At 45.0% G+C, this 13,553-nt stretch overlaps 1 protein-coding gene across 1 annotated transcript in view; it reads left to right on the forward strand.

Annotated features, from left to right (window-relative positions):
* The window catches only part of DNAAF5 (dynein axonemal assembly factor 5), a 37,603-nt gene extending 27,702 nt beyond the window's left edge, over positions 1–9,901 (forward strand). Inside the window, exon 13 of the mRNA XM_022563514.3 lies at positions 7,733–9,901. Coding sequence (XP_022419222.1) covers positions 7,733–7,869 — 137 coding nt within the window. The 3' untranslated portion in view covers positions 7,870–9,901. The remainder of the gene's footprint in view (positions 1–7,732) is intronic.
* The last annotated feature ends 3,652 nt before the right edge of the window (positions 9,902–13,553 follow it).

The following is a 13,553-nucleotide window of genomic DNA, read 5'->3' on the forward strand; positions in this document are numbered from 1 at the left end:
AAAGTATGTGAAAAACAAACGGCCCACACAGATGTAGTTGGAAGAGAGGAGTATCTTGATAGCAGTCCTCTTCCTTACCGCACCCTGACTGGACAGGTGGTAGTCTCCTCAAGGTTCCTTGGAGTGTAGACTCTGGAGCCACTGTGGAACCACACCCGTTCCGCTCAAGTCCGTCTATCCGCCCCGCGTGCTCATTAACGTGGACGCGCTCTGTTCTCAGTGTCAAAAAGTCACTGTTGACGTCAAGCTCAGAAAAGTCTTGGGAAGAACAGCTTCAGGAGGCTGTCAGGCTTTTGGTGGCAGAAACAAGTTTCTATAATTCTTATTACTGCTTGAGACCTTCAATTTTATCATCAGCCACAAACACTGTCGCTTCATTCGCTTACAAGAAGGCATCCTGTTGAGTCCCCAAGTCAGAAGAACAAGAGTCAGTTGTCACTGGTCATTCTTTCAAGTAAAAAGTGGTGTCTGGGAGCTGCCCAGCCCTCAGCCCCACTGCACACGCGTGCGCCTCCCGTTCCATCCCAGGGTGCTGAAAAGCTAAAAAGGAAGGACACGTGTCGTATCCCCTGAACCACCACCGACGTGTGAGCGAAGCCACATGGCTGAGATGGCCATAAACAGACTTCAGTTTAGAGTGGGGTTCTAAAAACTGTTCAGATAACGCAAAAGAAGTCAAGAAAGGAGAACGAGAAGGACGCAGAGGAGGGACGACCAGGAAGCAGACAGAGAGCAGATCCAGCCACGGCGTGATCTGTGACCACCCGCGCTGGGCGCTCGGTGGAGGGCAGGCGCTGTCAGTCCCTAGAAAATCCAGACTTCATCGGAATGAGTTTACTAAAAGTTGGGTGCTCAGGGGTTGAGATTTCATAAAGTAGATGATTTTTATGCTCCTCTGAGGACATTAACTGACTCCTGCAGTGACTCACTCCCCAGAGCCCGGCCAGCGCTCGAGCCGCCCTGGCCTTGAGCCCTCAGTGCGGAGGGCGCCCCGTGAGCCGGGGGTCGTGCCCTTCGCGTCACCGTGGACAGAGTTCTGACTCACACCCTCTGAAGGGTCTCAGGGCCCCCAAAACCCTGGGGCGCCCTTTGAGAGCCCCTGCCCAGGCCACCCGCAGGTTCAGCCCTCAGTGCGGAGGGCGCCCCGTGAGCCGGGGGTCGTGCCCTTCGCGTCACCGTGGACAGAGTTCTGACTCACACCCTCTGAAGGGTCTCAGGGCCCCCAAAACCCTGGGGCGCCCTTTGAGAGCCCCTGCCCAGGCCACCCGCAGGTTCAGCCCTCAGTGCGGAGGGCGCCCCGTGAGCCGGGGGTCGTGCCCTTCGCGTCACCGTGGACAGAGTTCTGACTCACACCCTCTGAAGGGTCTCAGGGCCCCCAAAACCCTGGGGCGCCCTTTGAGAGCCCCTGCCCAGGCCACCCGCAGGTTCCGGCGCCCCGTTGTGCTTTGAGGGAGGGCACCGCGTCGCTGCTCTCCGTGGAGCGGAGACAAACCGAATTCGAGACCAATGGGGACTGCTTACGACGGCAACAGCTGAGAGCAGACGGGTTGTCTGCCTTGGCTTTGCACCAGGGGTCGGCACGCGTGCCCGACTGGGGTTCCTGGCCAGCTGTCGCCCTCCCCGTTCATACAGACCTCACGGTTCATACAGACGGTGAGCAGCGGGTACACAGACTCCCTCACACCTGCGCCCCACCATGCACAGCCTCCCCCGTGATCAGCAGCCCCCCCGGGTGCTGCATCTGGTCCAGTCAGTAAGCCCCACAGACACGCCACAGTCACCCCAAGTCCATGGTTTACGTTAGGGGTCACTCTGGGCGCCGTACATTGTGTGGTTTGGACAAGCATGTAATGACGTGTATCCATCGTTGCATTCATATTCTCATACAGAATAGTTTCACTGCCCTAACACTCCTCTGTGCTCCACCTGTCCGTCTGTCCGTCTCCCAGCCCTCCCAATAATGACATGTATCCATCGTTGCATTCATAGTCTCATACAGAATAGTTTCACTGCCCTAAAACTCCTCTGTGCTCCACCTGTCCGTCTGTCCATCTGTCCGCCCTCCCAACTTTAGCGACCACTGATCTTTCATTGTCTCCATAGTTTTGCCTTTTCCAGAACATCACGTACTTGAAATCGTACAGTCTGTAGCCTTTTCAAATTGCTTCTTTCACTTAGTAATGAGCATTTGAGATTCCTCCATGTTTTCTCATGGCTTGAGAGCTCTTTTTTTTTTTTTTTTTTTAGCACTAATATTCCATTGTCTGAATGAACCAGTTTATTTATACATTCACCTACTGAGGGGCATCTTGGTTGCTTCCAAATTTTGGCGATTATGAATAAAGCTTCTCTAAACATCTGTGTGCAGGTTTTCTGCCAACGTAAGTTTTCAGCTCCTTTGGGTAAATACCAAGGAATGTGATTGCTGGATCATATCGTAAGAGTATATTTATTTTTGTAAGAAATCACCGAACTGTCTTCCAAAGTGGCCACACTATTTTGCATTCCCACCAGCAATGATGAGAGTCCTGTCGTTCCCCATTCTGCCAGCATGAGGTGTTCTGATTCTGGCCATTCTGATAGGTGTGTAGTGATATCTCATTTTAATTTGCATTTCTCTGGTGACATACCATGTGAAGTATCTTTGTATAGGCTTATTTTACATCTGTATATCTTCTTTGATGAGGTGTCTGTTAAGGTCTTTGCCCCCCCCTTTTTTTTGGCTGCGTTTGGGGGCTACTCTTCGTTGTGGTGCGCGGGCTTCTCATTGTGGTGGCTTCTCTTGTTGTGGAACAGGCCTCTAGGCATGCGGCCTTAGTTGCTCCGCGGCATGTGGGATCTTCCCAGATCACGGATCGAACCCGTGTCCCCTGCATTGGCAGGCAGATTCTTAACCACTGCGCCACCAGCGAAGTCCCTGGTCCATTTTTTAATTGGGTTGTTTGTTTTCATATTGTTGAGTTTTAAGATTTGTATATTATAGATAATAGTCCTTTATCAGATATGTCTTTCTTAAGACTTTATTGTTAATTTTTTTGTTTCCCTTTAATTTTTTTATTTTTTAAATTTTTATTGGAGTAGAGTTGATTTACAATGTTGTGTTAGTTTCTGCTGTACAGCAAAGTGAATCAGTTACACATATACGTATATCTACTCTTTTTTAGATTCTTTTCCCATATAGGTCATTACAGAGTATTGAGTGGAGTTCCCTTTGCTATACAGTAGTTCCTTATTAGTTATCTATTTTATATATGGTAGTGTGTATGTGTCAATCCCAGTCTCCCAATTTATCCCTCCCCTCTTTTCCCCGCTGGTAACCATAGTTGTTTTCTACATCTCTGATTCTATTTCTGTTTTGTAAATAAGTTCGTTTGTATAATATTCTTAGATTCCACATATAAACAATATCATGATATTTGTCTTTCTTTGACTTACTTCACTTAGTATGACGATCTCTAGGTCCATCCATGTCACTTCAAACGGCATTATTTCATTCTTTTTTCATGGCTGAGTAATATTCTCACATCTTCTTTATCCACTCATCTGTCGATGGACATTTAGGCTGCTTCCATGTCCTGAATATTGTAAATAGTGCTGCTATGAATATTGGGGTGCATGTATCTTTTCAAATTGGAGTTTTTTCCAGATATATGCCTAGGAGTGGGGTTGCTGGATCATATGGTAGTTCTACTTTTAGTTTTTTGAGGAACCTCCATACTGTTCTCCATAATGGTTGTACCAATTTACATTCCCACCAACAGTGTAGGAGGGTTCCATTTTCCCACACCCTCTCCAACATTTATTGTTTGTAGACTTTTTGATGATGGCCATTCTGACTGGTGTGAAGTGATACCTCACTGTAGTTTTGATATGCATTTCTCTAATAATTAGCAATGTTGAGCATCTTTTCATGTGCCTGTTAGCCATCTGTATGTCTTCTTTGGAGAAATGTCTGTTGAGATCTTCTGCCCATTTTTGGATTGGGTTGTTTTCTCTTTTGACATAGAGCTGCATGAGCTCTTTGTATATTTTGGAGATTAGTCCCTTGTCGGTCGCTTCATTTGCAAATATTTTCTCCCACTCTGTGGGTTGTCTTTTCGTTTAGTTTATGGTTTCCTTTGCTGTGCAGAAGTTTTAAGTTTAATTAGGTCTCATTTGTCTATTTTTGTTTTTATTTTCATTATTCTAAGAGGTGGATCAAGAAAGATCATGCTGTGATTTATGTCAAAGAGTGTTTTGCCTATGTTTTCTCTAAGAGTTTTATAGTGTCCGGCCTTACATTTAGGTCTTTTATCCATTTCAAGTTTATTTTTGTGTATGGTGTTAGGAAGTGTTCTAATTTCATTTTTTTACATGCAGCTGTCCAGTTTTCTCAGCACCACTTATTGAAGAGACTGTCTTTTCTCCATTGTATATTCTTGCCTCGTTTGTCATAGATTAGTTGACCATAGGTGTGTGGGTTTATCTCTGGGCTTTCTGTCCTGTTCCATTGATCTATATTTCTGTTTTTGTGCCAGTACCATACTGTTTTGATTACTGTAGCTTTGTAGTATAGTCTGAAGTCAGGGCATCTGATTCCTCCAGCTCCGTTTTTCTTTCTCAGGATTGCTTTGGCTATTCGGGGTCTTTTGTGTTTCCATATATATCAGATGTATCTTCTGCAAATATTTTCTTTCAATCTGTGGCAAAAGTTTTTAATTTTAATGAAGTCCAGCTTATCAATTATTTTTTTCATGGATTATACTTTTGGTGTTTATCTAAAAAATTATTGCCATACCCAAAGGTCACCTAGGTTTTCTCCTATGTTATATTCTAGGAGTTTTATTATTTATGTCTGTCATCAATTTTGAGTTAATTGTCATGAAAGAGGTAAGGTCTGTGTCTAGATTTTTTTTTTGTTTTTTGTTCTTTGGATGTGGATGTCCATTTGTTCTATCACCATTTGTGAAAAGACTGTCTTTGCTCCATTGTATCGCCTTTATTTCTTTGTCAAAGATCAGTTGACAGTATTTATGTGGGCCTATTTCTGGTCTCTCTGTTCTGTTCCATTGATCTATTTGCCAGTACCACACTGTCTTGATTACTGTGGCTTTATAGAAAGTCTTGAAGTTGGGTAGTGTCAGTGCTCCAACTTTGTTCTTCTCCTTCAATATTGTGTTAGTTTGTTAATATCCACACAATAATTTGCTGGGATTTTAATTGGGATTACATTGAATCTATATATAGATCAAGTTGGGAAAAACTGATATCTTGATAATAGTGAGTCTTCCTGTCCATGAACATGAAATATCTTTCCATTTATTTAGTTCTTTAATTTCATTCATCAGAGTTTTGTAAATTTTCTCATATAGATCTTCTATACATTTTGTTAGATTTATACCAAGGTATTTCATTTTGGAAGGTACTACTGTAAATGGTATTGTTTTAATTTCAGATTGCACTCATTCATGTCTGGTGTATAGGAAAGTGATTGACTTTTTTATTTTTGGCTGTGTTGGGTCTTCGTTGCTGCACGTGGGCTTTCTCTAGTTGTGGCGAGTGGGGGCTACTCTTCGTTGCTGTGTGCACGGGCTTCTCATTGCGGTGGCTTCTCTTGTTGCGGAGCACAGGCTCAAGGCGTGCGGGCTTCAGTAGTTGTGGCATGTGGGCTCTAGAGTGCAGGCTCAGTAGTTGTGGCACATGTGCTTAGTTGCTCCGTGGCATGTGGGATCTTCCTGGACCAGGGCTCGAACCCGTGTCCCCTTCATTGGCAGGTGGATTCTTAAACCACTGCGCCACCAGGGAAGTCCAAGTGATTGACTTTTGTATGTTAACCTTGTATCCTGCAACCTTGCTATAATCACTTATTAGTTCCAGGAGTTTGTCAGTTCTTCCCAGTTTCAACATAAACGCTCATGTCATCTGTAAACAAAGATAGTTTTATTTCTTCCTTGCCAATGTGTATATTATCTTTCATTTCCTTTTCTTATCTTATCGCATTAGCTAGGACATCCAGTTTGGTGTTGAAAAAGAGTGGTGAGAGGGGACATCCTTGCTTTGTTCCTGATTATAGTGGGAAAGTTTCAAGTTTCTTACCCTAAGTGTCAAGTTAACTGTAGATTTTTTCATAGATATTCATTATTGAGGAAGTTACCCTCTATTCCTAGTTTACAGAATGTTTTTACTCATGAGTGGGTGTTAGACTTTGTCAAAATGCTTTTCTGCATCTATTGATATGATCATGTGATGCCTCTTTTAGCTTGTTGATGTGATGGGTTACATTAATTGATTTTTGAAATGTTGAACCAGCCTTGCATACCTGGGATAAATCTCACTTGGTCTTGGTATGTGATGCTTTTTATACATTGTTGGATTTGATTTGCTAATATTTTGTTGAGGATTTTTGCATCTATGTTTGCGAGAAATACTGGTCTGTAGTTTTCTTTTCCTGTAGCATCTTTTTCTGAGTCTGTATCGGGGTAATGCTGGTCTCATAGGATGAGTTAGCACGTGTTCCCTGTGCTTCTGTCTTCTGGAAGAGATTGCAGAGAATTGGTTTCATTTCTTCCTTAAAGGTTTGGCAGAATTCGCCCCTGAACTCATCTGGTTCACCTACTGGGGCTGGTGCTTTCTGTTTGGGGAGGTTATTCATTATTGATTCAGTTTCTTTAGCGGATGTAGGTCTACTGTTAGCGGATGTAGGTCTACTGTTAACGGATGTAGGTCCACTGCGATTGTCTATTCTCGTGGGAGTTTTGGCAGATTATGCCTTTCAGAGAATTGGTCCATTTCACCTAGGTTATCAGAGTTGTGGGCAAAGAGTTGTTCAGAGAACCAATTTTTGGTTTTGTGGATGATCTCTATTGATTTTCTGTTTCAGATTTCACTGATTTATGCTCTGATTCTTCTTTTCTTCTGCTAACTTTGGATTTAATTTGCTCTTTTTTGTAGTTTCCTAAGGTGGTGATTTAGATTATTGATTTTAGATCTTTTTTTTTAATGTGTGCATTCAGTGGTATAAGTTTCCCTGTAAGCGCTGCTTTTCCCTGCATCCCACAAATTTTGATAAGTTGTGTTTTCATTTTCATTTAGTTCAGAATATTTTTTAATTTTTCTTGAGATTTCTTCTTGGACCGTTGTGGTATTTACAAATGTGTTGTTTAATCTCCAGATATTTGGGGATTTTCCAATTATCTCTTTGTTACTGATGTCCAGTTCAATTCCATGTTGTCTGAGAGCAGAGATTGTATGATTTCTGTCCTTTTATATTTGTGAAGGTGTGTTTTATGGCCCTGAATGTGGTCTATTCTAGTGACTGTTCCATGGGAGCTTGAGAAGAACGTGTGCTCTGCTACTGTTGGATGAGGTAGTCTGTAGATATTTGATTGATTGATGGTGCTCGTGGGGTCCGCTTGGGTGTACTCACCGATTTTCTGCCTGCTGGGTCTGTCCATTTCTGAGAGAGGGGCATGGGAGTCTCCAGCCACAATAGTGGATTAATCTATTTCTCCTAGGAGCTATCAGTTTTGCCTCACGTTGTTTGACACTTTGTTACTGGGCTCATACGTGATAAGGATCGTTATGTCTTCTTGAGTACTGACCCCTTAATCATTATGCAATGCCCTCCTAACCCCCGATCACTTCCCTTGCTCTGCAGTCTGCTCTGTTTATGGCTGTTGTTAACTTTAATATGAAGCTAAGCTTGGCTTAATATTTATTCCTGGCATCATAAAGGTGTTTTCCTGTTTTGCAGAGGCCCTCAAAGCAGGCAGTGTCCTCTTCCCTGACCTCCTGGTGAGAGAGATGGAGGCCGTCCTCCATAAGCATCGTTCACCCACCCACTGCGAGCAGCTGCTACAGCACCTGCAGGGCCTGCCGCCCGCCCCGTGACCAGAGTCCTGGGAGCAGAGCCTCAGCGCAACAGCTGGGGGGAGCGAACACCCAAGCCACGTCCTCACCTGGACTGGGATTCGTGGCCTTTAAATCTCTTCACAGGGCACCTTTCTGTCAACAGCCGAGGACCCTCACAAGCAAGCCTTTAACAGCAAGAAGAATGCATTCTCTAAGCACTGTGCCCAGTGCTCTCCTGGGACAATTCTGCACACCCAGCAGTTTTTGAAATAAAGAACTTTCACTGAGTGGCTTCTGTAGTTCATGGCTAACTCATGCAGTTCACCGAGAGGTCTGCCAGAAATCGACAGCCACCTTCAAATTAAATGTCAACTTCTCACACCAAATCAGCACATTCTTTTTTTTAGTCTACGTGCACTGCTAGGTTCCTGGGTTATTGGTTCTTTCTTGCTTAAATGCCCACCAAGAAAGTTCTTGAGTATTTAAAAAGAAAAAAGACAAAGTGATTAAAAGGAATGTTCTTTCTTTGGGTTCTGTCTACTGAAACTTTAATATCTCAGTGAAAGACTGAAAAGAATTTGAAATCTTAAGAACTATTATCAGTGGAATCTTTCCCATTTAAGATACACTGGAATTTAAAATGTTATGTGGATATATTTGGTCACAGTATTTTTTCTTAGGTCAGTAATTCTGACAGTTGAAAATAGGATGTTTAATCAGATATAATTTTGGTTGCTCTCTTGTAAGTAGCAGTACAGTAAAGTTGTATTATATTTTCCTGTACTTTCTATCCCCAAGTGCCTAAAAGAGTTCATTTTAAGTGAGTTCTATTTCCATAAGCCAAATATTTATGTTAACACAAGGGGAAAAAAATGCTGTGTTTTTTCCAAAAATCAAATACTAACACTTATGCTTTGGTATTTGAAAATATAACTTAAAATATTTATTATAACTATTCTGTATGCCTGTCTTCGTGTGTTTTGATAATTGAAATTCAGACTCATTTCTTTCCTTAGATTGAACCTCACAGTGATCGCAGCCTCCAGAATCCTGGGCCTTTGGACTGAGGGGTCCCCACTGCTCATTGTAGTGCCCTCTCTGGCCACCAGGTGGCAGGAGCTCCAAACAAGTTAAGACAAGGGTGTCAGTCAGCAAGGCTTCCAAGGGCTCACCCTCAGGGTGAGGGTCGGACCTGGAGAGGGGCTGAGAACTGAACCTGCAGCACAGACCTGGGTCACTGCACCACCGGCCCCATGGTGACGCAACTCCTGACCGCAGTGACCCTTGCGAGTCTCTGAAGCCACAGTTCCTCTCCAAACCCCATTTCTGTCCCCCAGCTTCCTGATTGCCCTCTGCCTCTGTATCCTCTGCGTGTCCTTCCTCAGCACTATCTGGAGCCTGTTAGAGATGCATATTAGCAGGTCTTGGCCCAGACCTACTGAATCAGAGACAATGGGCTGGGGCCCAGCGGCTGGCCCTCCGGGGGATTCTGACGTCCCTAAAGTATGGGGACCCCTGCCTTGAGAACCACGCATTTTCACATCCAGCAAGAAGCTCCATCTTCTACCTTTGGTCAGACGTTCAGTGTCACGGCTGAGAGGACACCACGTGCTCAACCCACAAGGCAGGCGGGTTGGGTGCCCCCCCAGCTGCTGTCCAGCCCAGCTGCCACGCGGCTGCCATGGAAGCATTAGCGGTGCGCTTTCGTTTCTGTGCATCGTTAGGGGAACTATTCAGAGGCAGCACTGCAGTGACTCGGGACACCTGACACAATCTGAACGGCCTATGAAAGGTTATTTTTTTTGGCCGTGCCGCACGGCTTGTGGGATCTTAGTTCCCTGACCAGGGATCGATCCCGGGCCCATGGCAATGAAAGCGCCAAGTGTCAACCACTGGACCGCCAGGGAATTCCCAAAAGAAGTTTAATTTATTGATTTGTTCTTTTATGGATTGTGCTTTTTGTGCTGTATCTAGGAAGAAATTTTTGCTGTATTCAGGAAATTTTTCATTTCCTGAATTTAAGAAGCTCAAAATGTTATTTTCATAAAGATAATTTATCTATTTGCCTCTACCTATGCTGTGGTTCAAAAACAAGTTTTACTTCCTTTTAAAATCTCCTTTCCGTGACCTAAATGAAAGTACATCCTTCTAGGGCGGTGGTCCCCAACCTTTTTGGCACCAGGGACCGGTTTTGTGGAAGACAGTTTTTCCACGGAAGGGGGAGAGGGGATGGTTTCGGGATGATTCAAGCACACTACATCTATTGTGCACTTTATTTCTATTATCATTACATGGTGATATATAATGAAATAATTATACAACTCACCATAATGCAGAATCAGCGGGAGCCCTGAGCTTGTTTTCACTTGCCACTCACTGATAGGGTTTTGATGAGTCTGCAAGCGATTGATTTATGATGTTCTCTGTGCAGTCAGACCTCTCTGCTAATGATGACCTGTATTTGTGGCCCCTCCCCAGCGCCAGCGTCACCGCCTCGGCTCCCCCTCAGGTCATCAGGCATTAGGTGCTCACAGGAACACGCAGCCTGGATCCCTCGCACGCGCGGTTCACAGTAGGGTTCGCGCTCCTGTGAGCACGATGCTGCTGCTGGTCTGACGGGAGGCGGAGCTCGCCCGCCACTCACCTCCTGCTGTGCGCCGGGTTCCTAACAGGGAACCCTTGTTCTCTGGTTCCCTGGTTGGGGACCCTTGTTCTAGGGTGAGTTGCTTAGTTGAAGATGAAACACCTACCTTTTAGTAGCCAAAGGCAGCCCTGTATGTGCTAGTATGGAATGACCTCTAAAATTGTGAAAAACAAGGAACACTACCCTGTGCATGGAATGCGGCATATGTAAAAGGAGAGAAGGAGCTGCCTATCTGCTTTTATGTGCATGAGACATTTCTAGAAGGTTACAAAAGAAACTGGTAAGAGTCGTGGCCTCTGGGAAGGGGACCTGTAGGGCTGAGAGACTGGAGTGGAAGTTGGGTCTATGCCTCTTGGTACCTTTGAATTTACTTTCTTGTGCACGTGTTCCGTAGTCAAAAATACAACTCAGCTGAGACTAACTCAGAAATCGGAAACCCGACTGACTTGGGTGATGGTCTTGGCTCCTAAGTCAGCACACCTGTTTCTTCTGTGTAACCAGAGCCCTATTCCAGGGAAGGATGTTCAGGATGAAGCAAAAGGTTTACCAAAAAGTTGTCTTGTTGAGAAATGAAAATGCAAAGACTTGTACCCAAGTGTTCATAGCTGCTTTATTCCAGCCCCAAACTGGAAATCACCCAAATGTCCATCAACAATTATGAATGGATAAACTGTAGTATATCCATACAACAGAATACTATACTGCAATCAAAAGAAACTAAACACTGCAACGTGGGTGGCTCTCACAGACATTAGGCTGAAGTAAGCCAGATGTGAAGGAGTGCATCTTTTACTGGACTTCTAGAACAGGCAAAGCTATTCTATGGTTCTTTTTTTTTTTGCGGTACGCGGGCCTCTCACTGTTGTGGCCTCTCCCGTTTCGGAGCACAGGCTCCGGACGCGCAGGCTCTGTGGCCATGGCTCAGGGGCCCAGCCGCTCCACGGCATGTGGGATCTTCCCGGACCGGGGCACGAACCCGTGTCCCCTGCATCGGCAGGCAGACTCCCAACCACTGCGCCACCGGGGGAGCCTCCATGGTTCTTTTTAACCCCTGAACTAATGAAGGATGTTTAGGGACCTGCTGTGCTCTTTTCTCTACCTGTGTACGTGTGGATTTTGTGTGAACTTTTTCATAATTGAAAATACCAAAACTAAAAACAATCATTGGCTGAGTTTGGAATTGCTGTCAGAGGCTGCCTTCCCCAGGCAGGAGCGGGAAGCGTGGTTTCCCCTTAGCGAGCAAAGGCTTGCCTCTCCACTACCAGCTGCTATCTCAGTAGGGAGGCAGCAGCCTCCATTACCCCTCAGCCTCTCTCCTTTGACCTTGAACCCCCAGGGGTCTAAGCCTCCTTCCTGTGACTCTTCCCAGAAGCAAATGATGGCTTCAGGAGCTGGCTGGGACACAGGCCTGGAGCCTGTCCCAAAGGCAAGAGCACTTGCTCCGTTGTTCTTAGGTGCTTGTGCAGGGTTTTCTGAATGTTCTGGAAAAGTGTAATTTGAAGAGGCAAAGCAGTGCCCGTTGTCAGCTGACAACACATGGTAACTGCAGACAGAAGAATCCATTTAGAAATCTAGGTGCTCTCTTCCTGGCCTAACTGATGGCACTTTTATCCTCTAGGACTTTACATTAGTTCCTTTATATTTCCATTCTTCAAAAAGTGAGTTGACAGTTTTGGCTAAGATTGTGAAGAGAAGTGGTGAAAATGGCAAATGTAAAGGTGGGGACAACAATGGCCTTTTCTTTCTTTAATTTTTTAAAAATGTTCATGTATTTATTTGGCTGCGCCAGGTCCTGGTTGCAGCACGTGGATCCTCATTGCAGCACGCAAACTCTTAGTTGCGGCACGTGGGATCTGGTTCCCTGACGGGGGATCGAACCTGGGCCCCCTGCATTGGGAGCACAGAGTCTTAGCCACTGGACCGCCAGGGAAGTCCCAACAATGGCCTTTTAAACTAATGTAGGGGGACTGGGTTTGGGGCAGAACACTGGCCCGTTTCCAGTGTCCCAAGGACAGGCATTTGAGTTGGGATTTTCAGCCTCAGGATCAATTATTTGGGGCTGCATGTCCAGGCAGGAGGTATTTTTTTCACATAAGCATACACATCAGTCTTGCTGCTCGCCTGGCCACAGCTCTTTACCTGCTGAAAATGACCCTCCTGGAAAGACTTCACTTGCCCTGAGAAGTGGCCTTGGTTTTCATGGCAGGATGACAGCTTTAGCAACTAACACCTCTCATGGAAGTGCTTTAGCCTGTACCTCTTCCCATTATTAACAAAATAAAATTAATGTTTCAGAAGCTACTGTTAACATTTCTCATACAACTTGAAAGCCTCAATGACATTTAATGGCAAAACTAAAATTAGGAATTTCGGTTTGGTGTACAAAGTCCCTACAAGATAAAAACGTACCTTCTTCCATCGACAGATGAATGGATAAAGTAGATGTGGCACATATATACAGTGGAATATTACTCAGCCATAAAAAGCAACAAAATTGAGTTATTTGTAGAGAGGTGGATGGACCTACAGTCTGTCCTACAGAGTGAAGTAAGTCAGAAAGAGAAAAACAAATACCGTATGCTAACACATATCTATGGAATCTAAGAAAAAAACCATGGCTCTGATGAACCTAGGGGCAGGACAGGAATAAAGACGCAGACGTAGAGAATGGACTTGAGGACACAGGGAGGGGGAAGGGTAAACTGGGACAAAGTGAGAGAGTGGCATGGACATATACACACTACCAAATGTAAAACAGATAGCTAGTGGGAAGCAGCCGCACAGCACAGGGAGATCATCTCAGTGCTTTGTGACCACCTAGAGGGGTGGGACAGGGAGGGTGGGAGGGAGGGAGACGCAAGAGGGAGGAGATGTGGGGATGTATGTATATGTATAACTGGTTCACTTTGTTATACAGCAGAAACTAACACACCACTGTAAAGCAGTTATACTCCAATAAAGATGTAAAAAAAAATGTATCTTCTAACAGTTCAGCGACGGGATTTCTCCCACCGACTCCGGCCCGAGGCTCAGAAGCGCCGGCGGCCTGGCCTCCTGCTGCGGGGCACGCGGCGCTGGT

This window comes from Delphinapterus leucas, chromosome 15 (genome assembly GCF_059928025.1).
Source record: "Delphinapterus leucas isolate spDelLeu-1000000601 "Yukka" chromosome 15, BTC_Dleu_Yukka2, whole genome shotgun sequence".
NCBI classification, from domain to species: Eukaryota; Metazoa; Chordata; class Mammalia; order Artiodactyla; family Monodontidae; genus Delphinapterus; species Delphinapterus leucas.